At 37.4% G+C, this 27,531-nt stretch overlaps 1 protein-coding gene across 2 annotated transcripts in view; it reads right to left on the bottom strand.

Moving 5' to 3' along the window:
* Window positions 1-27,531, bottom strand: part of PDE9A (phosphodiesterase 9A) — a 171,630-nt gene that overhangs the window by 16,978 nt on the left and 127,121 nt on the right. For both annotated transcript variants that reach the window (XM_043995793.1, XM_043995794.1), the window contains 5 exons: window positions 27,348-27,422; window positions 12,042-12,128; window positions 10,489-10,593; window positions 5,956-6,038; window positions 3,911-4,067 (listed from right to left, as the gene is read on the bottom strand). In XM_043995793.1, the coding sequence (XP_043851728.1) occupies window positions 3,911-4,067; window positions 5,956-6,038; window positions 10,489-10,593; window positions 12,042-12,128; window positions 27,348-27,422 (507 nt within the window). The remainder of the gene's footprint in view (window positions 1-3,910; window positions 4,068-5,955; window positions 6,039-10,488; window positions 10,594-12,041; window positions 12,129-27,347; window positions 27,423-27,531) is intronic.

The following is a 27,531-nucleotide window of genomic DNA, read 5'->3' on the forward strand; positions in this document are numbered from 1 at the left end:
ATTTGAGATATGTTATAGGACCTGTCCATCTGCTTCTCATTTCCTCAGGTCCCCAACAATAAGATGATGATTTTGGGGGAAGAAGTTTCCTTTATTTTCTGCTCAGCCAGTCAGTTCTGGGCATCTTTATGCTATGAACAGTGGCCATAACAGTGTCATTTCTATGCCCATTTTTCATCCCAGTGATACCCACATTCTTCTAATTTTACCCATTGTTTGTACTTAAATAATCCTAATTTGATTACTTTCTCTTTAAATCTAGGGCAAGTGACAATTGAGCATTGATCAGGCAGCTATGAAAATGTCATAAAGTGGGGCATAAGATAGCATAGAAAAGGCAGGAAGTCACTCTTCCCCAAATCCCTCCAAACAACTTTAAATAATGGCCCTAGACAAATTCTGGAGCAGCAGAACACATAAAATAATGGAGTAAAGCAATTTTCCATCTCAAGACAACTTAGAAGGTTGGCAGGAAAAGTCTATTGCATTGGGGTGAGATTAGAGAGAAGTCTAGCATAGGCTGTACCTCAGCCAATCAATGGTAGGCCTTGAGGTGTGTGTGTGTGTGTGTGTGTGTGTGTGTGTGTGTGTGTGTGTGTGTGTGTGTGTGTATGTGTGTGTGTGACTGAATCAGTAGTGGCAGTGTTGGTTTCCAGACCTTTCAGCCCACAGATGGTAAGAGGGTCAGACAACTGGTCAGAAAGAAATTAAAGGGGTTCCTTTGCTGGCACTGGGGGCAGGACTCTGTTGCATTGCTCATACTCAGATCTGGGTTACAGTCCTGGGTCTCAGTCCCAGGGTGAGCTGGATCACTAGCACACTAGAGCTTGCTGTGGCGACAAGATCTGTGACCGTTTTCACAGTTTCAGGGTTGAAAAGAGTGTTTGTGGTCACTAACAGAATGCACAGGACAGGAGAGTAGTAAACACACCTCTCTCTAGATCATACCACCTTGGAAGAATTGAAAACTGAAAGGTTCTCAGAATTACCTCTGAAAACAATTGCACAAAAGACCTGAAGCTTGGGACAGTACTCTTTCTACTCCATAAGCAGAACCCTACTTTAGCATAGAATTAAAAGTCAAGAAATAGGCTAGAAAAAGATTCTGACTTAGAAAGTTACTATGGTGATAGGGAAGTTCAAAACACAAATTCAGAAGACAATGAAGTAAAAATTGCTACATCCAAAGCCTCAAAGAAAAATATTGGTCCCAGGCCATGGAAGAGTTCAAAAAGGATTTTAAAAATCAAGTAAAGAAAGGTAGAGGAGAAATTGGGAAGAAAAATGTAAGTAATGCAAGAAAATAATGAAAAAAGAGTAAATAGCTTAGTAAAGGAGGCACAAAAATACTGAAGAAAATAACACCTTAAAAAAACAGAGTAGGCCAATTGGTATAAGAGGCACAAAAATCCAGTGAAGGGAAAAATGCCTTGAAAAGCAGAATTGGTCAAATGGAAGAGGAGATACAAAATCTCCCTGAAGAAAATAATTCCTTAAACATTAGAATTGGGCAAGTGGAAGCTAATGACTTTATGAGACATCAAGAAACAATCCAACAAAATCAAAAGAATGAAAAAAAAGAAGAAGAAAATGTGAAATATCTCATCGGTTAAACAACTGACCTGGAAGATAGATCCAGGAGAGATAATTTAAGAATTATTGAACTATCTGAAAGCTTATGATAAAAAAAGAGCTTAGATATCACCTTTCAAGAAACAATCAAAGAAAACTGTCCTGATAATCTAGAACCAGAGGGAAAAATAGAAATGGAAATAATCTATCAACCATTTCCTAAAAAAGCTCCCCAAATGAAAACCTCCAGGAGCATTATAGCCAAATTCCAGAGCTCCCAGGTCAAGGAGAAAATATTGCAAGCAGACAGAAAGAAACAATTTAAATATCATGGAGCCACAGTCAGGATAACACAAGATTTAGCAGTGTTTGCATTAAAGGACCAGAGAGCTTAGAATATGATATTTTGGAGGCCAAAAGAGCTAGGATTACGACCAGGAATCACCTACCCAGCAAAAATGAGTGTAATGTTTCAGGGGGAGGGGAAATGGATATTCAAGCATTCTTTATGAAAAAAACCCAGAGCTGAATAGAAAATTTGACTTGCTAATACAGGACTCAAGAAAAGCATAAAAAGGAAAACAGGAAAGAAAAATCATAAAGGATTCAATAAGGTTAAACTATTTATATTCCTACATGGAAAAATATTTGTAACTCCTAAATAGTTTCTCATTATTAGGGCAGTTAGATGAAGTATACATAGAAAGCACAGGTGTTAGTTGAATATGATGGGATGATTATCTAAAAACAAGCAAACAAAATTAAGGGGTAAGAAAGAAGAATACACTGGGGAAAGGGGAAAGAGGTAGAATGGGATAAATTATCTCACATAAAAGAGGTGCTAGAGAGTTTTTACAAGTGGAGGGAAAGGGGGAAGCTAGGTGGTGCGGTGGATAAAGGAGGACCTGAGTTCAAATCTAAGCTCAGACACTTGACACTTACTAGCTGTGTGACCCTGGGCAAGTCATTTAGCCCTCACTGCCCCACAAAACAAAACCAAACATACACAAAAAAACAAGTGGAGGGAAAGATGGGAGAGGTGGTGGGGAACACTTGAATCTTATTCTCATTGGAATTGACTCAAAGAGGGAATAACATACACACTAATTTGGGTATAGAAATCTATCTATATTATCCTACAGGAAAATAGGAGAGGAAGGGGGTAAGGGGTGGGGTAGGGCTAATAGAAAGGAGGGCAGATTGGAGTAGGTAAAATTCAGAAGCAAAACACTTTTGAGAATGGACAGGTTGAAAGGAGAGAGTAGGATAAATGGGGGAAAATAGGATGAAGAGAAATACATAGTAATTATAACTATGAAAAAAGTTTTATAGCAAGTTTCTCTGATGAAAACCTCATTCCTTAAATATATAGAGAACTGAGTCAAATGTATAGAAATAAGAGACATTCCTTAGTTGATAAATGGTCAAAGGGTATGAACAGACAGTTTTCAGACAAAGTAACCAAAGCTATCTATAGTCATATGAAAAAATTCTCCAAATCACTATTGATTAGAGAAGTTATATACTGCCTCAACCATTCTGAGGAACAATTTGGATCTATGCACAAAGTAATAAAATCATATCTACACTTTGACCAAGCAATACCACTCCTAGGTCTATAGCCCAAAGAGATAAAAAACAAAATAGAAAAGGACCTATATGTACAAAAATATTTATAACAACTTTTTATGAGGTGGCAAAGAATAACAAATTGAGGGGATGTCCATCAATTGGGGAATGACTGAACAAGTTGTTGTATTTGATTGTGAGGGAATACTATTGTGTTGTAAAAAAAATGATGAGCAGGCATATTTCAGAAAAACCTTGACTTAACATGAACTGATACAAAGTGAATTGAGCAGAACCAGGAAAACATTATATATAGTAACAGCAATATTGTATGATGATCAACTATGAATAACAGCAATACAGTGATCCAAGACAATTATGAAGGACTTATAAGAAATGCTATCCATCTCCAGACAAAAAACTAATGGAGTCAATGCAAATCAAAGCATACATTTTCTTTACTTTCTTTTTCTTTTCTCTTTACATGGCTAACATGGAAATAGGTTTTGCTTGAGTGTACATGTATAACCTATATTAAATTGCTTTCTTTCTCAATGAGAGGGGAAAAGAGAGAATTTGGAATTCAAATTAAAAAGACTAATGCTAAAATTGTTTTTACATGTAAGGGGGGAAATGAAATATTAAATTAAATTTTAAAAAGAAAAAATAATAAAGTTTTGATAATTAACAAAAAAAGAAAATGTTATAGAAAAGTTTCCTCTGCTCCCATAGTCTAGATATTGTAGTTATTGGGTCCCCATTTACAAACCTGCCTTATCTTTTTGAAGTCTTCTGGTGCTACATTGGAGAAAATATTGCATTCAGGCTGGGAAATGATTTGGAAAGCCACTGCACAGTGATGGTTCTCCAAAGGTGAAATGTCATTGTAGCGTATTGCAAGCTCTGTGCGCGCATTAATCTGGTAACTGATATCAAGAGGAGAGTGAGAAGTCTAAGTCCCACATACAGTTTACATAGATACATCCTACCCAGAAACGTATTATACATATTGTGACAACAAAAATCTATTGCTATCTTTTTTTTTTTTTTTTTAGTGAGGCAATTGGGGTTAAGTGGCTTGTCCAGAGTCACATAGCTAGTAAGTGTTAAGTGTCTGAGGCCGGATTTGAACTCAGGTACTCCTGACTCCAGGGCCGGTGCTCTATCCACTGCGCCACCTAGCTGCCCCTCTATTGCTATCTTAATAATATTATGTTTACATATTATTTAATCTTATTTTATCGATGTAACAACACTGTTAAGTAAGTGGCTTCCCTATTTTACTGTCCCCATTTTAGAGATGATATTAGGGTTCAGAGAAGGTCAAGAGTGTTGCATGGGAGAGATGTAACTTGAACCCAGGACTTTTATTTCTTAAGTCAATTGTATTTTGTACTACAGTCTACATACAAAGTGAGAATTTCAATATATAAAACATTCAAGCCTTGTAATTACTTTCTTTGGAGTAGAATTTTCCACACATTCAATTAAATTTTGTTTAGCAAACTTTTTTTTTAGCAGCTACTACATGCAAAGCACTGTCAATGAGAAGACAAAGATGAAAACTATGTAGTTGCTCTTGAAGAACATAAAATCTAATAGAGGGAAAGTTAGATAGAAATTGTATGTGTCAAGTATAACCATAAAGCAAAGCAAAGAAGCCTATGGCCATGAGTGGGTTCTGAACTCAATCTCATTACTTTATCCCTTATTATATATTTTTGAACTTGCTCTAGCTCTCACAATGTTTCTACCTCTCCTATTATCCACACATATATAAACATATATGAGATATGTAAATATATAGTTAGGGATTGGTCATAGTCTGTTGATACTGAGTTTGGTTTTGTTTTTTTTTTTGCCGGGCAATGGGGGTTAAGTGACTTGCCCAGGGTCACACAGCTAGTAAGTGTTAAGTCTCTGAGGCTGGATTTGAACCCAGGTACTCCTGACTATCCACTGCGCCACCTAGCTGCCCCCTGCGCCACCTAGCTGTCCCAATACTGAGTTTTGAGAAAAATGTATTCCATCCCAAGGTCTTACAAAAAAACTAACATTTTCAACATATTAAAAAACCCAATTATTTAATAAATAAAACCAGAATTTTCAAGTCAAAAATTTTAAAATTTATTTACCATTTCATGGGATCATAGATCTAAAAGGGACTTTAAAAGCTATTCAATCACCTCAATTTCTTTATTTGCATTGTCAATTAAATAAAAAATAGAACTTAGAGGCATCAGAGCAAACTGAGGGAACATTAGTTATTTACTTAAATTCACACAGGTAATCAGAGGTGAAATTTGAGCCTAGGTCTTCTGAGTTTAGAATCAGTGTTGTTTTCATTGTTCCATAGTGCTTCATATTCAACTGAGCAGATGTTGCTGAGTGTGAATATGCAAAGAAAGGATGTAAATTTGGCAAATTTCCTCTAAGGAGGAGAGTACATCCTCTATTTATGAGAAACTATGATTATGTTGGACAACATGAAAAGATTATAAGGGAATATTCTCATAAATGAAATCATGACCAAAATACCTTTAAGGAACTTAACTTCTGTTTTTTCAAACATCTCAAACTGGACAATCATGGCATGGATGATAAGATACATAAGAAAAGACATGAGCCCTCTCATTAAAATTTTATGTCAAGTGAAAAAAAAAAGTGAAAAAAAAGGAGAAAGACTTATCTTACAGCTACAACTTTAAATTGTCATGAATATCAGATGATTGTTTGATATAATGAATAATTTTTCTGTTGCTTGCTAGTTTGTCCTTTAAAATAAAGATCTCAAAAAAAAAATTATGAACATACGTATTATTGTATCCTGGGTGATCCAGATCATGACAAACAGCTGCAGTCATTAGAACTAAAATATCCATTTGAGAAAACTTTTCCTGAAATAGAAAAAAATGCAATATTATATAGTGATTCAGCCTTTTACATTCACTTCACAGATGGAGCCATTATTAATATTTGATTGGAAGTGGATGATTAGTCCCACAACCTTGGTTTGTTTTTTTGGTTTTTGTTTTTGGCAGGGCAATGGGGGTTAAGTGACTTGCCCAGGGTCACATAGCTAGTGTCAAGTGTCTGAGGCCAGATTTGAACTCAGGTCCTCCTGAATCCAGGGCCAGTGCTCTATCCACTGTACCACCTAGCTGCCCCCAGTCCCACATACTTGGAACGCACTCCTTTCTTACCTTGACTCCTTAGAATTCCCAACTTCCTTCATTACATACCTAGGAGGTGCTATCTCCTGCATAAGGTCTTTCTTAATGTTTCCCCTACCGCCACAGTTATCAGGGTTCCTTGTCTCTCTCTCTCTCTCTTTTTTTTTTTTTGGTGAGGCAATTGGGGTTAAGTGACTTGCCTAGGGTTACACAGCTAGTAATTGTTAAGTATCTGAGATCACATTTGAACTCAGGTCCTCCTGACTCCAGGGCCAGTGCTCTATCCACTGCGCCACCTAGCTGTCCCGTTCCTTGTCTCTTGAAACTGATTTGCATATTCTTTGTATTTACTTAAATATAACACCTGTTTCACTATGCTCTCTCACAGACTGTACACACTGAATCTTTAAGAGCCAAATGTAATGCTGCAGAAAAGGCAGTGTGTGCTGGCAGTTGGGAGTGATCTTACTATGTCTTATTTTGATGCTCTTCATCCTTTGCAGTCAGAGAGGATGTGTTTTAACTTTGCTATAGAATCTATTACATTAACTGTAGAAAAAACAGAAAGGTAAGGTGAAACTTATTTCTTGTGAAAACTGTCTTAACAGCTATAGGTGAAGAAAGGTCTATGAAGAACTGATGGTTTACAGTGTATTCTGAAAGATTGCTTCCTGTGATGTCTGAAGAAAAGACAAAGAAAAAGGACTATCATAACTCTTTTCTAAGAGAATGAATTCAACTCTTATGAAGGGGAATCTTGAGAGACTTTAATCAGTATGTAGAGCAAACTGAATTGTGTAACTATGTTTCTAGAAGTGGGGTCCAGAGTAACTATAGTAAAGATTTGATATGACTCTGGCTCTGATCTTTCCCATCTAGCAAATGTAGTTTTTTATTATTAATATTAATTTAATCATAGATGATGAAGGGATTAATATATGTGTATATATGTAGATGAGTAACTACTGTTAGAAAAGAAGGTTTCTTTAGTTATGTAATAAATAATATCTAATGAACTGGGGTGGGGATTAGAGGTAACATTAATTAATGAGGAAGAGATTGTGATTTTATTAATTAATAAAGTTCAAAACATTCCCCTAGATTACTGTAGAATTCAGGATGATAATATTAAATATAAGAACTAGGCAAGTAGCAGGCTGAGGAGTGATCAACAAGGGTGTGTGGTGGACCGCAGATCTTCTGTAATCTTGGTCATGTATACATATTGAATGCCCCTAGTACATAGCTGATTCCCTGTCATACTTACAACAGCCATTCACATCTTTCCTTAAGCTTCCTATGTCTCTGCTCTCTGCTTAGAGAGGTACCAGCATCTCTGCTGATGACTTTGCCTCATAGTTCACTAAAATTATTGAGTTCATTCACTGGGGTTGACCCTGACAAAGAAAAGAATCACTGTTTCATCTGAAACTGGTGGAAAAGAGGAGATAGTAGGGGTGGGAGGAAGATATTTGAATGATATGAAATAAGCAGGGTAAGAAAGGGAGGAGTTTCTTGGCAAATGGCCTCATTTTTTTGGTATGTATGTAAATCCTCAGCTGAGGTCCGTTTCATTTTTGTGTTTGGGTCAGGGAAAGCAGGTCTGATTTAGTTGATAGAATTGATACAATCACATATGATGAAGGCTCTGACACCTGTTGACCTCTTTATGAAGTATTAACACTTATTTCTGAGTCCAAAAGGGTGATGTGGGGTCAAAGGTCAACCTATTAGAAATCTGGCTTTGGACTCATGGTGAGCCCAAAAAAGACATAAGGAGAGGACTCTGACACCTCCAAGTACCAAAGGAGGGAGTAACCTTGGCCATTTGTGTTCTCTCTGTGCCTCACTATCATTGTAGAAGATTGTACCTATTGTTCCCATGGACGCTGTATATATTTTCAGGGGGATGTGCCCCCCAGGGTTATGGTGGGGGCAGGGTTATGGAGTTTGGGGTAGAGGTGGAGTGGGAATGTTTTGTAACTGCTGTTATTACTATTCCATCTTAGTAAATGTTTTTGCTAACAGCTAATTGTGTCTACTAGCTGATTGTTAATGGAAAGTAATAATAATGATGACATTCAAATAGTTCTTACTATGTGCCAAGTACTTTACAATTATTATTTCATTTGATCCTCACAACAACCCTGAAAGGTAGGTGCTATTATTATCTCCATTTTACAGATGAGGAAAATGAGGAAAATAGAGGTGAAGTGACTTGCCTAGGGTCACACATCTAGAGAGTGTCTGAGGTCAGACATTCAGGTCTTCCTGACTCAAGGCCTAGCGCTCTATCTATACTACCTAGCTACATACTTGGTGTACTTCCCCATTTTACAATAGTCTTGTAAGCCTCACAATATGGCCAGGTCCTGTTTGAAATTAGTAAATAGGGTTTAGGACAAACTTCCCTTCACTAGGTTTCCAGATAGGGATCAGCCACCTTGTGCCTCTTGGCTAGGCTTACAGGGATTTCAGACTATGACAAACCATCTTTTCACTAGATCTCTGCACTGGCCAGAGGGCACAACTCACCTAGGTCCTGCTGTTAAGGAGGGGCTGGAACAAACTACCTTGCCAAAAAGGGCCACAAAACCTTCAGATTCTCCCCAATTCATAGCAATGTAGCATGTAGGACAGTTGAGAGCTCTACTGACAAAACTTTGACCTTGAACCTTTCTAGTCCCCTGCCTTCATTCGGTGGATTTCTTTGTTACTCAGTCTCTACACTCATTCCTTAATGATTAGCATACTCTCTCCCCTCCTACTTTCCCCATCCCCATGATATTAAACCCCTGGCTTCTTTCATTCAGAAGGATGTAAATAGCAGAAAAAGAGGCAGATGGTGGAAATAATTCAGGGTTAGGGTTTAGCAAGGCATTATTTGTGATAAGACAAGGGAACAAAGGGTTTAAGAGTAGAGGACAAGGGGTGGCTAGGTGGCGCAGTGGATAGAGCACCGGCCCTGGAGTCAGGAGTACCCGAGTTCAAATCCGGCCTCAGACACTTAATACTTACTAGCTGTGTGACCCTGGGCAAGTCACTTAACCCCAATTGCCTCACTAAAAAAAAAAAAAAAAGAGTAGAGGACAGTGTAGTGTTGGGCCAATTCAGCAAAGAATTAAGATTGGGAAAATGGAAGGAATGACAAAGGAAGAAATTTAAATTGAAAAGAAGTTTGTTCATTTTGGAGCAGGGATATCAGAGGACAAACAGGGCACTCAGATCAAAAGTGGAACATGAGTGAGTAGGGTTGGGGTAGCCAGAGAAGGAGAATAGTGTTTGTATATCACCATCTGAGGGTTCAGAATTATTGGGAAGGGAAGTTGGATCATGCTAACTATTAAGAAGTTTGTCCAGCTAGAGTAAAAGTGATTAGAGAGAAGCCCTGCATTGAAGGAGGCAGGTAACGAAACTATTTGAAGTCTCCCTGAGGTAGACCTAGTAGCAGGTGGTGATGCTAAATGCAATGAGCCCCCAGGAGACCCACAATTCAGTAGGAAAGATTCAGGAGGCAGTGGTACCTTGTACTGGAGAAGGTCCTAGAGGTATGTGTGTGTGGGAATGGAGAAAGGGCTTTTATTCTAGAGGTAGAAGACCCCCAGGAGGTCATGGAGGCCAATTGTCCCTGGCTTTGTGGCCCTGAGTCCTGCTTTGAAGATGGCCTTGGGGCAAGATTGAAGGAAGCTGGGAAACTGGTGGTATGATGAATGAGGGTAAAGAGGAAGAGCTTGTCTGTGGTGCTGGCATTGTAGCAGGGCCTAGAGCTTACAGAATCTGGAAGCTGCAAGATGTGAGGTAGATGTTAACGTCTTGATTCCAGGGCAAGGTGGGTAGATATGAATAGTAGAGAAAGGGGGTCTTGTTTGGACCACTGAGATTCATTGAAACAACATTTAGGAGGATGAAGAAAAGAACAGAATATGACATTAATGACTTGGAAACTCTAATTTTAGTTATTTCTTGGTAAATTTGGAGGTAGCTATCCATGTCAGCCTGGGGCTGCTAACAGAGTGTTCACCTTTTCTTTTGCCCAAAGAAGAAAACTACTTTCCCCAGATAAAATCTGTATCTTGTTTTCATTCCTTTCACAGCATTGTAAGGCTGTGATGAGTGCCAAGACTGAAAGAGGAAGGAAATATATGTTTTTAGAGGAGGCAGAAGAAGAACCTACCTGGAGAAAGCAGAGAGATATCATGCAATACATCATCTGGGTCACACAGAAGCAGTGTCGAAAGTTATGAAAGGGGTTGTTTCTATAGTTGTCATGGATGCAGAGCTGCCAAAAAATATATATATATGAGCTGAATTTTTGGCACTATTAGCCACTTATGCTTTTCTAAGCTGAGGAAGATTGGTTAGAATTCTATCTTCCTTCTCCATTTCTAACTGTAACCTGAGTTTGTTGTTCTTTTTCTTTCTTAATCCCTTCCACTTCTTGTTTAATAACAACAACAACAATAATAATACCTTTTATTCATATTAGATGCATATCTCTGAAGATACTGAAGTGACCTGATAAATCCCCCCCGAAGCAAGATTTCCTTTTTGACATATAGGGGATTTAAAGTGAAATTACCTTTCATGAGACATGTATTGTCAGCAATAAAACAGGGAATAGAACTTGGACCTTTTAAGGCAAGGGCCATTAGAACACATTATTGCACTTTACTTATCTTTATACATTTTCTTTGATTTCATTTTCTTTAAATTCATCATATATGGAGTTTAAGATATAAGGAATATTTTTTATTTATAGTAAAAATAGGCTTTAGGAGTTGTCCCACTCATTTCTATCTTTTGTAGCTGGTTCAGTTGTATTTTTTCTTTTCTTTTTTTTTCTTTTTTTCTTTTTTTAAGTGAGGCAATTGGGGTTAAGTGACTTGCCCAGGGTCACATAGCTAGTAAGTGTTAAGTGTCTGAGGCCGGATTTGAACTCAGGTACTCCTGACTCCAGGGCCAGTGCTCTATCCACTGCGCCACCTAGCTGCCCCGGTTCAGTTGTGTTTTAATTGTTTCTTTTTTTGTCTGAACCTGCAATTTCATTGAGGAAGAGAATTCCTGGTGAAGACACTCATGCTACCAGTGATAAACAGCAATTTTTTGAAATTTGTAGTCTTGAGGGGAACTGAGAAAGTAAGGGAATTACTAAGGTTTTATAGTATGTGTCAGAAGTAGAACTCAGGACTTTCTGACCCCCAAAGGCTCTCTTCATTATACCATATTGTCTCTGGTGATCTTGAATAGAAGTTGTAAATTAATTCCATTTTTAACCAACTCGGAATTAGAAGCATTACATACACACACACATACATACATACATACATACATACATACATACATACATACATACACACAAACATACTTCTGCCTCATCTCTACGGTCCCAAGACTTTCTTTGAGCTTCTAGATCCCAAGATTTTCCTCAGATCTTGAATTTTTGAGGCCTTCACATTAGGAAAATAACTTTGCAAGTTGGATTTACTAGATGAACTATCTTTGCCTCTACTAATTTGTAGAGCTCTATAACTGTTTCTATTCTTATTATAAATTCTATCCCAGCTTGGCGGAGAGTTAAAAATCTTTGAACAAGGAACCTAGTTTACAACATAACACTTCTGAGGACACTCTTCATTTTTAGGAAGCCTGGTTTTGTTAGAGACATATCTGGGGAATCAAAACATTTGTAATTCCAAACAAGGGACAAGTTATATACTTAATAATTACCAGCCACCTCTTCAGCGTGATAGGGTTGATATTAAAATCTTTGACTAGACCAAGATCATGGTACATGTGTTCTAAACAGCTTAGCATCTGAAAGGAAATTGAGAAAGGAATTGTTACTATGACATGTTGACTCATTATAGAGTCTAAGAATGGGGAGGGACTTCAGAGGACTTCTAGGACATCTAGAACAAGCAAATTCTTGTTCCTTGATCAAGCACCTGTATTACAACATCAATGAAAGTGATCATTTGATTTCTGCCTGAAGACTTCTAGTGAGTGAAAACTTATTACCTCTTGGGATAGCCCATTCCACTTTTGGATAGTTCTAATTGTTACCAAGTTTTTCCTGACATCAAGGCTGCCTCTTGAAACTTTCACATAGCTTAGTTCTATCCTCTGAGGCCAAATAGGGCAAGTCTAAACCTTCCTTTACCTGGCAACACTTCAGACACTCGTATACTACTTTTTTCAACAATCTCTTCTTTGAAGGTGGTATAAATTTCCCTTGCATTGTCCACATATTCAAGGTGTCAAAGAGATAGGTAGTTTAGGGCCTTACTAATATAAAAGTACTGCCTAAGTTTCTTTTTATGTTACAATATAAACAAGATATTTAAAAAGAATGACCATGCTTTATAAGCCATCTAATGAGATGGTATATATAATAGCAAATGCTCTTCAGCTTTTGTTCTTACTGACTGGAATCCCTAGGTATGGCTTTGAAACCAGAGAGAGGGTATGAATATGACACCAGATCATAGACATACCAGCATACATCCATATAGGGATTAGACTACTGGTATTATTAGCCAGAGCGAGGAGGTGATCACTCACCACCAGGTATGCAAGGTGATTGGGAAATCTGGCCAAGCAATGATTTGTATAAATGTTTTGGGATACAAATTACTCAAGACTGGAACTTAGGAGCTGCTCTCATATATACAGTGAAAATGAGTAAGAGCACCTGTTAGTATGTATAAATATATTCATCTACTTTCCCTTTGTGCCAATATGATACAAATGTTCCTGTGAATGGGTATATAAACCTCTATTACTTGAAGATAGCTATGTGGTTTTTATTGTTTTTGTTATTAATATGGTCTATTATATTTAAAGGTTTTTTTTGAAGTAGTGAAACAACCTTGAATTCCTGATAAAAGAAGAATCTGGTCATAATGCATTAAATATATTCCTATAGGGTTTTTTGCTAATATTTTAATAAATATTTAAAATTAATATAGAAGACATTTGCCTACTGTTTTCTTTCTCTACTTTGTCTCTCCCTAGTTTGGTCAACAGGACAAATGATATTTATCTCATATGATGAGTTTGGTAGAATCCCCTCTCTCTATATTTTTACAGATAATTTATGTAATACTGGAGTTAATTGTTTCTGTTTCATTTGTTGCCTGCGTTTTCATATAATTAGACAAAAATAGCTTATAATAATTTCATTGGCTTATAATAATTTGATTTTCATCTTTCTAATATTAGTTAACAACTTATTGATTTTAATGGATTTAAAAATGGTGTTTAGTTTTCCAATCAACAAGATTTTTTTGCCTTTAATTTTTTCCTCAATGGAATAAAGATAATCAAGTCTGGACCGGCAATTTCTTTGCTATGGGTAAGTCCTGGGTGAAGAAACTCCCTTTACTAATTAATGAAGATTGTCTTGGCAGCTTAAAGTCAGAGTGCTGTCTAAAGCTTAGCTTCTTAAACTGTGGGTCATGTTATTATTATAATCCCCATATGGGGTCACATAACTGAATGTGGGGGTTGTGAAAAATTTGGCAACAGTAAAAGGTTATATATACCTATTTTATATATCTATATGCCTGAGAGTGTATAAAAATTACCCTGGCGAAAAAGTAGGAAAAGTTTAAAAAGCCCTGGTTTAAAGCATTGAGAAGTTAAATGACTTCCCCACAGTTATACATTCAATATGTGTCAGAAGTGGGACTTGAATCCAATCTCTTGACTTTAAGTCAGATCTCTGTCTACTAACTACATCATGCTTCCTCTCATGTTTATATTAAGTATTGATACTATTTCATCATTTATGATGCCTTTTGGGGGGGAATGAGGCAACTAACCATGTAATGAATAGGGCTCTTTTAGTGGCTTCAGTGGCATACAAAAGGCTTTAGTTGGTCTCCACCATCTTTCTTCATCTCATTCTTTTTATCTATGCTTTTAGAGGAATTGTGTCTCCTTCACTTGTGGTGCCTGGTGAGAAAAAATGCTGCCTGGGGGCTTTCACTCTGAGGCTCTGTGCCCTTGTAAAAAGCCCTGGTCCTTGGCTTCTGCATATGTTCTTTTTCACTTTAAGTGAAGGAAATTAATCTGGAGGTCAGGAGAATAAGCCACAGGAACCAGGAGTCAGAGTTCAGGCAAGATTTTGTAGTTGGCCCAGAATCAATGGAGCAAGGAGGAAGGAGTAACCTTCAGGACCCAGTCCAACTGAAGTTCAAATCATCTAGTATTCATGCTGCATCTGGATGTGAACTTGGTGGGACCAGTGCTGTGTAGGAATTTAACTAAGTTTTGGTTTGACCCCAAGAGACTGAGAACACCCTGAGGTTGGAGGAAATGTCCATACTTTGTATTTTCTATATCTGAATGTCACTTTGTAAAAGCTAATTCATATTTGGTAGTTAAATGAAACTAGGATGCTTGTCACTGGACTATAACTGTTGAGGAAGAGGAACACAATAGAGAGGTTGAGCAGACAGCAGTAGATATCTCCCCAAACACTTCAAGGTACCCTCTGAGAGGCACATGTTGCCTACCTGGATTTGGGAGAGAACCACAACTTATTGCTATATATTAATGACTCAGTAGAGACTGAGCTAGAACTAAATATGGCGTGAGTAGATGATCTGTCTGTCTCTTTTCTAGAAGCTGGGGAGGATTACTGTGAACCACAGAGCCACCAAGTAGGCAGATATACTATCTCCTACTGGGCTGTTCCTGAGTATCCCTAAGGGCATCATGCCAGCTTTTTTTTGTTCTTATTCATTCCTGATACTAAGTGAATAATTATGTGGAGAGACAATGCATCAAGTTTTGGTCTTGTGAGCTTTGACAGGTCAAAGGAGCCATTAGAAATTCACTCAGCAATAAGGAGTAAGGACCGCCAGAGTTTGTTTCAGCATTAGCTGAAGCGAGTTAGGAACCATCCCTGAAGGGCAATTTGCATCTGGTCCAGAAGAGGACTGATTCCAAGTTAAGATACTAAGTCCTGGAAGGACCTGGTACAAATCATTCATTGTGAATGGTACTCTCTGAAGCCAACTTTGTGGGGACTTTTTGGACAAGAGAAAAGGACTTCCCAAGCCAGGAGCTGGGAAATACATCTAAGCTCTATGTGATTCCCAAGTGTGCCTTACAATATGATGCTTTGGGTTTGAACCCCTTCTCCTCAAAGACTCTATGTGTGTGTGTGTGTGTGTGTGTGTGTGTGTGTGTGTGTGTGTGTGTGTGCGTACAAGGGGAGAGTGAGCCCCTCTTGTTTGGGGAGATTGCTTGTTCTGTAACTACTGTTCTTGCTTTATCTTCTCAGTAAATTCCCCTTTATAAAATCTAATTCATTTCAACTAGTTGATCAATTTTTTTTTTTGCAAGTTGATCAATTTTTGAGGGAGAACACAGAATGGGGCTCTAGAATGACACAACTCCTTAGAATCATCCCTAAAATCATGAGGGGAGAATTAGACAACTGTTTTCTGGGTACTCTACCTGCTAGTGTGTGTGTGTTTGGAGAGTTAGCCTACTATTTTATTAGACAATGCTACCATGTTCCCAGTTTTGCCAATTTTAATAAATCCTTTTAAATAAATTATACCTTTCCTGAGTCATAGTCCAAATATGAGTCCTAGCCTGTCAAATCTCAGTAATATAACATTCATATGATATATTAATTACAAAAGTTATTAAGGCAAGTTTAGAATCTTCTTCCCTGGCAAGCTTTCCTATGAAGCTAAATATTTCTTAAATATTTCTAGAATGTTTTAGGTGAAGACTAACCAGAAGCAGAAGATAGAGTTAGATGAAGTTTTAGAGGTCCCTTTCAACTCTTTGTTTTCATGATATAAGAGTCTATGAATCTAGTAGTTTTGTGTAAAAGTTTAGCAAAATACAGGATCATCTGGTAACAGCATGAAAAATTCTTTGTTTCACAAGTCAAGAGGAATTCTATGAAAGAAAGAAGCAACAGGGAAAATGTGCAGATGGAATGGCAAATGGCCATGTTAAGATTATTTTTCATTTCTTGTGTGTGTTGAAAAACATCTCATTAACTAAGAATTTAGCTTAAGGTTCCAGTATAAAAATATTGAAAACAAAATCCAAGTTCTGTATCTCTTATAAAAATGCTTCAAAAGTATAATTCAAGGGGCAGCTAGGTGGCGCAGTGGATAGAGCACTGACCCTGGATTCAGGAGAACCTGAGTTCAAATCCGGCCTCAGACACTTGACACTTACTAGCTATGTGACCCTGGGCAAGTCACTTAACCCCCATTGCCTGCAAAAAAAACCCAAAAAACACCAAAAAAGTATAATTCAAAAGGGATTAAAGGTAGACATATAAATATATAAAAAATAAATATAAAGTAAATAAAGAAAAATATATTTTGTTGTTGTTCAGTCATGTCTCCACACTTTGTGACCCCATTTGGAGTTTTCTTGGTACTAGAAATAATACTAGAGTACCATTTCCTTCTCCAGTTCATTTTACAGATGAGGAAACTGAGATAAACAGTTATGTGACTTGCCCAGGGTCGCACAGGTAATAAGTATCTAAGGCCAGATTTGAACTCAGGAAGATGAGTCTCCCTGACCCCAGTCTGGGCACTCTATCTACTACATTTCCTAACTGCCCAAAGTAATTAAATATAAGGTGACTTGGTAGGAAGGGCAGTAGGTGGATGAAGAAAGGGTTTATGCAGAAGACGGTGCTTGAGATGTTTCCTAAAGGAAGAAAGGGACTCTGGGAGGCAGAGGTAAAGAGGGAGTTCATTCTGGCCACTTGGGATGGCCAGTAAAATGGCATGGAGATAGGAGATGGAATGCTGTGTGTGAAGAGCAGAGAGGAGCCCAGTGAGGCTGGATTACAGAAGGCAAAAGGGGAAGTGTTTAGTGAGGCCGGAAAGAAGGTTGGGTTCAGGTTGGGAAGGACTTTAAAAAAGCTAAATGGAGGAGTTTATATTTGATGCAGAGGCAACAGGGAGTTACTGGAATTGATTCAGTAGGGGAGTCACATGGTTAGATCTGTGTTTAAGGAAAAAACCTTTGTCAGTGATATGTAGGATGGGCTGGAATGGAAAGAAACTTGAGCCGAGGAGACCAATTAAGAGTACATTGTGGGGGCAGCTAGGTGGCGCAGTGGATAAAGCACTGGCCCTGTATTCAGGAGTTCCTGAGTTCAAATCCGGCCTCAGACACTTGACACTTGCTAGCTGCGTGACCCGGGGTAAGTCACTTAACCCCCATTGCCCTGCAAAAAAAAAAAAAAATTTAAAGAGTACATTGTGGGGGGTGGCACAGCTAGGTGGTGCAGTGGATAGAGCACCGGCCCTGGAGTCAGGAGTTCCTGAGTTCAAATTTGGCCTCAGACACTTGACATGTACTAGCTGTGTGACCCTGGGCAAGTCACTTAACCCCAATTGCCTCACACCCCCCACCAAAAAAGAAAGAGTACATTGTAATAGTCTAAACAAGAGGTGAAGATAGCTTAAACCAAGGTAAGGGGTCACATGCAAGAGGTATGGGTAATATGTGTATATATATATATATATATATATATATATATATATATATATATATATATATATATATATATATATATGTAGAAATGGGAAGATTTGTTGATTGATTGGATGTGTAGGGTGAGGGAGAGTGAGAAATCAAGGATAAAGCTGAAATTATCAACCTGGGAGACTGGAGGAATGGGGGGAGGGAGCCTTTGACAAAATTAGGGAAGTTAAGGAAGAAAGGAATATTTTTGGGACAAAGATAATGTGTTCAGTTTCTGACATATTAAATTTGAGACACCTTTGGAACATTTAATTTGTAACGTCCAGTAGGCAATTAGTGATGTAGAACTGAAGTTCATGGAAAGGACTAGGGCTGAATTTATTGAAATTGTCCTTGAGATTTTGTTGGCTCAGGGCCATTTCAGGCTTGAGATATTGCCATGGCTTTCTGGCCTTCTAGGAACAAAATAGTTAGGATGGAGGTGCTAAATCTTTTCTGTTAGGATTCTGACTACACACTAGCAGGATGACAACACTGGCTCAGAAGAACTCAACTCAGTTGAATCAAAATTATATCCTGAAAAAAAACAAACAAAAAAACCAGACAAAAAACCCTATATCCTGGATGAATATCCCTTGCATGTTCTGAATGTCGTTTTGCTTTTGGCTAAGTAAAATCCCCTTTGTTAATTTTTAGATGGACTATGAGTTTCTTTTCATTCTAATTTCAGACCTAAAATACCAGGGAACTAGTCTGAGATAGGCCCAGTCCATGGTATGTAGCAACAGTTGCCAGTTTTGGGAATGAGGTCACCTCACTGACGGGAAGGATAAGAATATGAGCTGCAGGTGGTTTTCTGTGCTTCTGAAGGGTTCTGAAGGTACTACTGATGGTAGGGTGACCTTTTGCTGTGAGGTTTACTCCATAACCCCTGAGGGACAGCAAACTGTCTGAGGCCTTTCAGTAACAAGTGTTTATCTTCGGTTTCATCAATAATTGTACCCTGAAGGTAACAGCAGTAATATTATTCACTGAATTTGCATAGGTTTTTTTGTATGGGGAGGTGTGAAAATAATCTTCAGGTTCCCTGGGTTTTCTAGTATGGTAATTTAAGTCTTCTCCAAGTTCTACTAGGAGATTTTTTTTTCTGAATTCAATTTATATTGAAAACAGTGATTGGAGGGGATCGAACTTTTGGAATGAGAAGTTTGTTTTATGCCCAGAAGAAAAAGACAAAAGACTGAAGAATGCTGCCATGTCCTGTTTTTGTTGAAACCAGATGGATTTATATTGCTAGTATTCATCAAGGAATAGCATGTATTGTTTTATATAATCTAATTTGTATACCTTCTCTAATTTCTGTTTGATATCTTTAATTATTTGTGATGTTTTTTTGAGGAACTAGTATTTGGAGGGAGGGGCTAAACTGGCCATGATAAACTAAAGTTATTAAGAGAGGCAGTGATCAAGGAGGTACCTTTTGCTCTAAACATTAGAATCACATCTTTGGGCTAAAGATATTTAATATGGTAGATAGATATGTCTAGCCCAGTACTCTTCTTAGACATAAAAGAAGCTTCCAGGCTCTGTTGCCCTGGATCCTTCTACTTCTTTTAGCTACTCTGCTGGCAGTGCCCTCCTCCTATTCTCTGTAAAGGTATCATATCTCTTTATGTTCTTAGCTCACCTTTTTTATATAGTAGACAACCTCATTTATATATCTTTCTCATATTCATTATTGTATCTTATTATCATTCAGATGTTTTAGTCCTGTCTGATCCTTCATGACCCCATTTGGGGTTTTCTTGGCAGAGATATTGAAATGGTTTGCCATTTCCTAGTCCAGGTAATTTTACAGATGGGAAAACTGAGGCAAACAGGAATAAGTGACTTGCCCAGGGTCACATAGGTAATAAGTGTCTGAGGCCAGATTTGAACTCAGGAAGATAAGTCTTCCTGACTCCAGGCCAGGCACTTTATTCACTGTGCTACCTAGCTGCCCAGTTATTATATCTATCTCATATTAATATTAATTAATAAATTCCTAATCCCTATAGTATCATGTTATCAGTGTGTGTAGCACTAGTTTGTATTCCAAACTGATGTTCTTTTCTGACACATCTCTCTGTTTGGCAAGTAAGTCAAATGTTTGCTAAGGACTTTTCAGGGTTTTTCCATTTTCTCATGATTTACGACTCCCATAAAACTTCTATGTAAAATTATTATAGTTTGTGTCTTTACTTTTTTTATCCACATCCCATTTTTCATTATCAATATGTTGTTTAATTAGGCGAGGGTAGAATTTTAAGTTGCATATATTTAAAGTAATATTTTTTCATTATTATTCTTCCTTCTACCTTTGCACTAATTTTGACCTTTGCCCTAAGGTGGTCACTTGACTGCAAATTCAGGAATAATTCATGTTGTTAAAATATGATCAATTTCATTGTTGTGATTCTATTTGGACCTTGTTACTCACTGCCATCCATACACTATGATGACAGTATTAAGTCAGAGTAGAGCAGAACTTTGCTGTAGCAAAAAACCCTTATTTTAAAAAATGTCACAACAATAAAAAGTAATAGAGTATACGTTTCTGGATATATCCCTTCTACTAATTAGCTGAGATACAAAGTGATTTTTAAAAATCTTATTTGATGTTAACTATGATGCTAGCTAGAACCTCCTTACTTTTCTTTTTAAAGAAAGCATTCATGAAATATAGGTATTAGGTTTCTATGCAGTACATGTATCTTTGGCCTCTTTCATATTTTATTACTGAGCCAAATTTATTAGCATACATATATATGTATACATACATACATATATATATATATACATGTTTTGCCATTCTTTATACCAACCTTTTCATTGAAGTCAATGAGTATTAAATTGATTTAATTTAAAAGTTTTTATCTAACCCTTTGCAGAACTTCTCTATCTCATATCCTTTGCAATAGTTGTTAGAATATAAGTTGCAGTTAACTTCTTGGCCATCCTTTAACAAATGCTCATTATAAGCACTGTGACAAGAGTTAATAAAGTGTGACAAGAATTTGACATTTAGCAGTTTATAGACCATTGATTTTTAGCACCCTATGATTCCCTTTATGCCACACATACTATTGTCCTTGTGGAAGTATTTTTCTTTGTTTCATGGATTGCCATTGTAACCCAGGGTTCATGGTTTCCCCAAGGCCTTTTGGCTCATGCATCCTCATATTAAATTGCTGTTTCTAAGGATCTGACCCTAGGATTGGAGTGTCAGTTTCTTTCTTTGGCTCATTGTTCCTACTCCATTTTGTATCTCCAAAGTAAAATGAGCATAGGTTATGTCTTGGTTTCTCCAAATGTGGTAATCGACCCCCATCTTACTCAAAGGCACTTCATATATGCTATGGGCATCTGGTACTGTTTATTTTTTCTTCTATGGAAAATGGATAAGGCACCAAGGACCCACAGGAATCAATGAACAAATACATAAAATTAAAATCCATTAAATTCTACCTGAGAAGTAAACATATTTTGGGGGCTGATAGAGACCCTCTTTCAACTCACACCTGTACCGTCTAAGCAACGTATAAGCTTTGCTCATTAGTTATGTGGTGTATCCCCTTCTCTCTCCAAAAAATTAGGCTAGCTCTCAAAAAGGCCAGTGCCCAAACACTGGAATTTAGGAACTCTTAGACTTACTTGGTAACTTTTGATTTTGGGATTACCCATAAAGTGGTCCTGAAAGCTGAGAAAATGCAATTTCAGAATATTGTACCACAGGCCATGTGCGAACAGTGACTTCTACAAATAGGCCATATATAAACATGTCCACCTCTGTCATGTGTTTCTTTGAGAGTCCTTATTAATGTCCTGACTAGTGCCATGTCTTGGGTATAGCAAGTCCATTCTCAGGTAAGTTCAGTCTCTGACCTGTCATCAGAAAAGGAAACAGAAAGTAAAAGAAGGTGACCGAGGACTGAAGGTCCTGGAATTTCCTTCTTAGGCTTGTCATATGCTTTTCTGGTACAAATTGCTATTCCTACTTTTGTGGATGGTTGGGAAATTCTTTTATTTTTAGCCCTGAGTATACTCTGGTCTAGAAGCCCAAAGGCGAGAATGCATGAAAAAGAGGGCTAAGCCATTCCAAAGCTCACTTTTACAGATCATAGGGAAGGAACAGCTTTTCTGACAAGAATCTGCCCCTTCTGATTCTTTCCGCAGTAATCCTGAATGTAACCTCAATCACTGGGAGCTAATGAGAGGAGTTTCCTGTGTTTTCCCAGTAAGGTGCCAGGGAACATGTTTACTTCTATGGGAAGTGCCATTCTAATGAATATTAGTTCCCTGTAATCTTATCAAATTGATTAAGGGACTTATTAACTTAATAAGGGGCTTTTAAAAGTCCCTTTATCACCTACTATCCAGTCTGCTAGTAATTAGCTTCTTCATACTTATCTAGACTGGTCTGTGGAATGAAGACACAGCCTGTCTGTGGGACCATAATATACTTCTTTCTAGCATTGTAAAATCTGACAGAACTTCTGTTTGGTTGGCATAACCTTTAAGAATTTAAGATTATTTCTATGTTACATTGAGGCATTGGAGTGGGACTTAATTGAAAATCCAAGAGAATAAAGAATACCTATTGTCAATCCCATGATAAGCAGATGGATGGAAAGCTCATGGAAGTGATTCATTGGTACATATATCTTAGATAGATACCATAGATAGAAAATGAGCTCAGAATTGAATAAGAGGAAGAGACTTGCCTGGGTTGACACTGGAAATTTTTGAAGTACTTTTAATAACTTCAAATTTCTTCTTGTGATAAGGGTCCAACTATTAAATACTTTTATTTTTCTAGTGCTAGTCTAGTATGGTTGTAAAGCCTAGATTACCACTTTCCAAAGAATTCTAATTGCAAGTCACACAAATGATAACGGAGAGATGGATGCCTAGTGTGTATCATTAGACTGCAGCACTTTAATAATAAGGAAATGTGCAGGAGAAGAGATTTTAAAGGTGTTATAAAATAAACATATGATTGAAAAATGTGGTGAATCAGTCATGTAACAACAGTAATGAATAATTTGATGGGTAACCTGTAAGTCCCATTTATGCCCATGAAATGGTAAGAGAGCTAGATGAGGGACCCCCTGCAGAGGATTTATGGAACACTCAAGAATTACATAGGATGAAGTGAGGATGGATTATGATCTGCATTGTTGGAGGGAGGACCCATAAAAGAAATACAAAGTACAATGATGAATATTTACTTCGTGATTACTTCTTCCTAGAGACCTAATGAACATCACTATCTTTTGCCAAGTCAAACCTCTCATACTACTGAAATTTCTTAAGTAGCACAGTCCTTCCCCAAAGGACATTTCTATGAGGATTTGATTTGTGCTCCACCCAAAGCAGTGCTATGCATATTCTCCTCATGCATTTCTGATTATGACTTTGATTTAGCCTGCAATTGCTTGTGCATTTAGAATTCCTTTCTTCAAAATTGTGCTTTTGTTCTTCCTCTCTGGGACTAGAAAAAACTACTTGTGTTGGTCTTTATGTTTTAAATCATTAACATTCCATGTTGTAAGAAAATTGGTTTTGGGGCAGCTAGGTGGCGCAGTGGATAGAGTACCGGCCCTGGAGTCCAGAGTACCTGAGTTCAAATCCGGCCTCAGTCACTTAACACTTACTAGCTGTGTGACCCTGGGCAAGTCACTTAACCCCAATTGCCTCACTAAAAAAAAAAAAAAAGAAAAAAAAAGAAAATTGGTTTTTAAAAATACCCATCTTCCCAAATATGAATTGTGGAACAAAACTGGCTCTCTCTCTCTCTCTCTCTCTCTCTCTCTCTCTCTCTCTCTCTCTCTCTCTCTCTATATATATATATATATATATATATATATATATACACACACATATATGTATATACATATATGTGTATGTATGTATGTGTCTCTCTCTCTCTCTCTCTATATATATATATATATATGCTTTTCTTTGTACACAGACTAAGAATTTCTGGAGACTTTTGTGTTGATATGCTGTAAGAGCAGTCGATTTTAGAGACTCCAAATTATAGACTTTATCCTATGGAATGAATGAATTTGGCACTCTACTTTCTGTATTTATAAAGACTACAATTTTCTTTCTTTCTTTCCTTCTTTGTTTGTTTGTTTCTTTCTTTTGCAGGGCAATGAGGGTTAAGTGACTTGCCCAGGGTCACACAGCTAGTGAATGTCAAGTGTCTGAGGCCAGATTTGAACTCAGGTCCTCCTGAATCCAGGGCTGGTGCTTTATCCACCGAGCCACCTAGCTACCCCCTACAATTATCTTTCAATGTCATTGCCACCAACTTTGGAATGACCAAGGAAAAAAGAGTTTTGATCAGGCACATATGAATTTGTACCAATTTTGCTTTCATTTTCATGAGCCAGACATATATCACCTTACACCTGCTAATTCCATTCCTAATTTATGCTTGATCAGACCTTCCTCTGGAATTTTTATAGGGTTAGGGGGAAAAAACCCAACATGCTTAGTTTTCATTTTCCGGTGGTTTTTGTTTTGTTTGGTCAGAGGAGAGATCATGGTCATTAGATAACCAGAAAAACAATAATAAAACACATGGTAATCAGGCTACACCTGTAACACAGCATTAGGAGGCTTCCATGTATAAGGGATATATAGGGAGGTTGGTAGAGGTTGTGGACATCCCCCAGTAACCTTGATGAGAACAGTGGAAAGTAAGGAACAAGGTTGGACACTAAGCTCATACTCTGGGCATAAGCTCCCTTCAACCTGCAAAACATATAAGGGATTTAAAGCAAGTTTTTCTTGAAGCAGGATGTTTCCCATTCAGATTCCCTTTTCTTGAATTTAGTTTATTTTTGCCTCAAAATCTAACCTCAGTTTGAACCAGGAATAATAGCAAATTTCTTTATGTGTATATGTATATACTTAAGTATGTATACATATATACTTATATGCCCACATATATACACAGCAAATTGACATCACTCTTGGTACTAATAGTATGTACATCTGTGCATATACATACATATGCACACATCCATGTATTTACACACAAACACACAAATGTGTTATAAATAGCTGATAGATAATCTTGTCTATGAAAACTTGTGCTTGCCAAGAGGCATGATTTCAATGTGCCTCCATTGCATTTGAAAATTCAAAATAGAGTTAGTGGCAGATTTCCCTTCCTTTGTGCTCAGCCTTGCTAAAGTAGGGATATGTCTCCTGTTCCACAGAGATCCAAAACTCTCTCCAAATCTCTATGAATGTTAGCATTAATCACCCTAGACAAGGTTTTCTTTTATATAAAAGATTTTCTTTTATATAAAAAGGACAGAGGATAAAATATCAATGAAAGAATAGTGAGCAAGGTAGGGGAGGGTAGTGAAGCCTTTGTTTGGAAACAAAGCCAGTAGTTTGTGCTTCTAGCTACTGAGATAGAATTAGTTTCCTCTTCTGAGCTTGGCTCTCTCCCAAAAGGAAAAGAAGTCTACCACCTTAATAGAAATACTAGCTTCTAACTAATTCATTTTTTTCTTTTGGTTGCTCTACAGTTTCACCATGAGTGCTTTACGAGGTCTTAGCCTGAAATTGAAAGGTCACTTGTCAGCCTCTGATTCCCATCCTTTATAAGTGAAGCTTATGAAATCATAGAGGAAGGGGCAGGAGAGTTGGTATCTAGAGATCCTATGCCTCACTTGACTCTGGCTGGCTTTTCTCCTACATAGTAGGGAATGAGAATGGCTACTCCTTTTGGCTTCTGCCTTCTCTCTCCTAAATGCCTTCAAAATATCATCCCAGAAATCAAATTGACACACAAATTCCACACATATCACCACTTGGTAAACTCTGATATTAAATCTCATTGAGTCTCTCTGGGCCTGTAAAATCAAAACTAAACAAAAAAGGGATATTTTCTTTTTTTCCCCTTTAAAGAAGAACTTCTAAATTGAAACATGAAAGAAAATAAAACAGGGCCCTTGTAAAACAAACAGAAAACCCTTCAAAGACCATTTTCTCCCCAAAATTGAAGCCAGTCCTAAATAGGTAAGTTCATCTCCTGTGATTTACTGCTGGACACATCAGCCATCATTTTCTGTTCTAACGCTGATCCTCCATTTAGTTCCTCATGGTCTCCAGTATCCCTAAGCTCTGCATTCCCTTGTAGCTCCTCTAATTTGGCAGCGCCACTAGCAAATGTTGCCTGACATTGTAACATCTTCTGTAGTTTCTCATGGTAGGAGACCACAGACGTCATTCACACTCTCGTCTATTCATTATTTTTGGACCAGATAAAGCCTAAACTCTCTGCTAAGCAAAATCTATCTATGTTATTGGGCACAGTCTTTATTGTCCCACAGAGGACAGTCTTCAGAATTTTCCCTGCCTAGAAAGAAAAACTTTTTCTTGAAGCAGAGGAAGGGTTTCCTCACATAAGTTTTGATACTACTTCTTGTTAGTTTTATACTTGATAAAAGCTTGCCCACTGAGTAGTTCAAAAGGGGATATTTTCCAGTCATTTTGCCGAAAATAAAATTCCACTGGTCTTTCATATGTGTTGGATCCCGGACTTCCATTGTTGTTACACAGCCTCTTTGAAGCATACTAGAGTGGTGTCATTTCTGTGCAGGTTCATAGCTAAATCCTTTTTATCTCAGGAATATGTTAAATCAACTTAATTGAGGAGAAGAATTTTTTTTTTTGCACAAAACCAACCAATCAGTTACTGACAAAGCATTTATGATGCACTTAGTATATGACAGGCACTAGGCTAGCCGCTAGGGATAGAAACACAAATATAAAACAGTCCCTGCCCTCAATTAGCTTATATTTTATTGCGTATACATATAAGCATACACAAATTAAATATAAGAAAAGTTAGGGAAGAAATGTATTGTTTAATGCTAGCATTGTTACTAAATTCCTCAGTTTCAAGATCCTACTTTTTGCATATTTAAAATAATGATGCTATATTGTTGATTTTGTTAAGTCATTTTCAGTCAAGTTCTACTCTTTGCGGGTTACAAAAACCCACTTGGGGTTTCCTTGGCAAAGATACTGGAATTGTTTGCTATTTCCTTCTCCAAGTTATTTTACAGATGAGGAAACTGAGGCAAACAGCTATTAAGTATCCAAGGTCAGATTTGAATTCAGGAAGATGAAACTTTCTGACTCCAGGCCCAACACTCTATCCATTTTACCACCTAGCTGCCCATTGATGCTATACGTATCCATTTTTTTAGACTACACTGGATTGTATTTCCTCATCTTTGATTCTCAAACTACTGTTGTTATGAAGTATATAACTTAAACTAGAAGCCTGGATATTAAAAAGTAAAAAAAGGAGGTGGGGGTGGATAAAGTTAAACTTCATCTTTAATAGAAATAAATTTTTTGTATTCTTCCTTAGGTATCTATGGTTAGATGAGGGAATAAGCTTTGCTTAAGACTGTTTTTAATGTGACCAGCTGAGATTGTTAAGCATAAAGTGCCCATTGGTTGTCCACTCACCTCATTGGGCTCCCAGAGCCAGACATCAAATGTAGGCTTCCTGAGAGCTTCTATGGTCTCTTGAGAAAGCATGTACTGAAGAAGGAGAAGATTCAGTGTTATTTGTGACTTCACTCCCATTCAATCTATATAGTCAATTACAAAACAATTTAATTAATTTATTTAGAATTTTCCCCAAGTTACA

This window comes from Dromiciops gliroides, chromosome 3, assembly GCF_019393635.1.
Source record: "Dromiciops gliroides isolate mDroGli1 chromosome 3, mDroGli1.pri, whole genome shotgun sequence".
Classification (NCBI taxonomy): domain Eukaryota; kingdom Metazoa; phylum Chordata; class Mammalia; order Microbiotheria; family Microbiotheriidae; genus Dromiciops; species Dromiciops gliroides.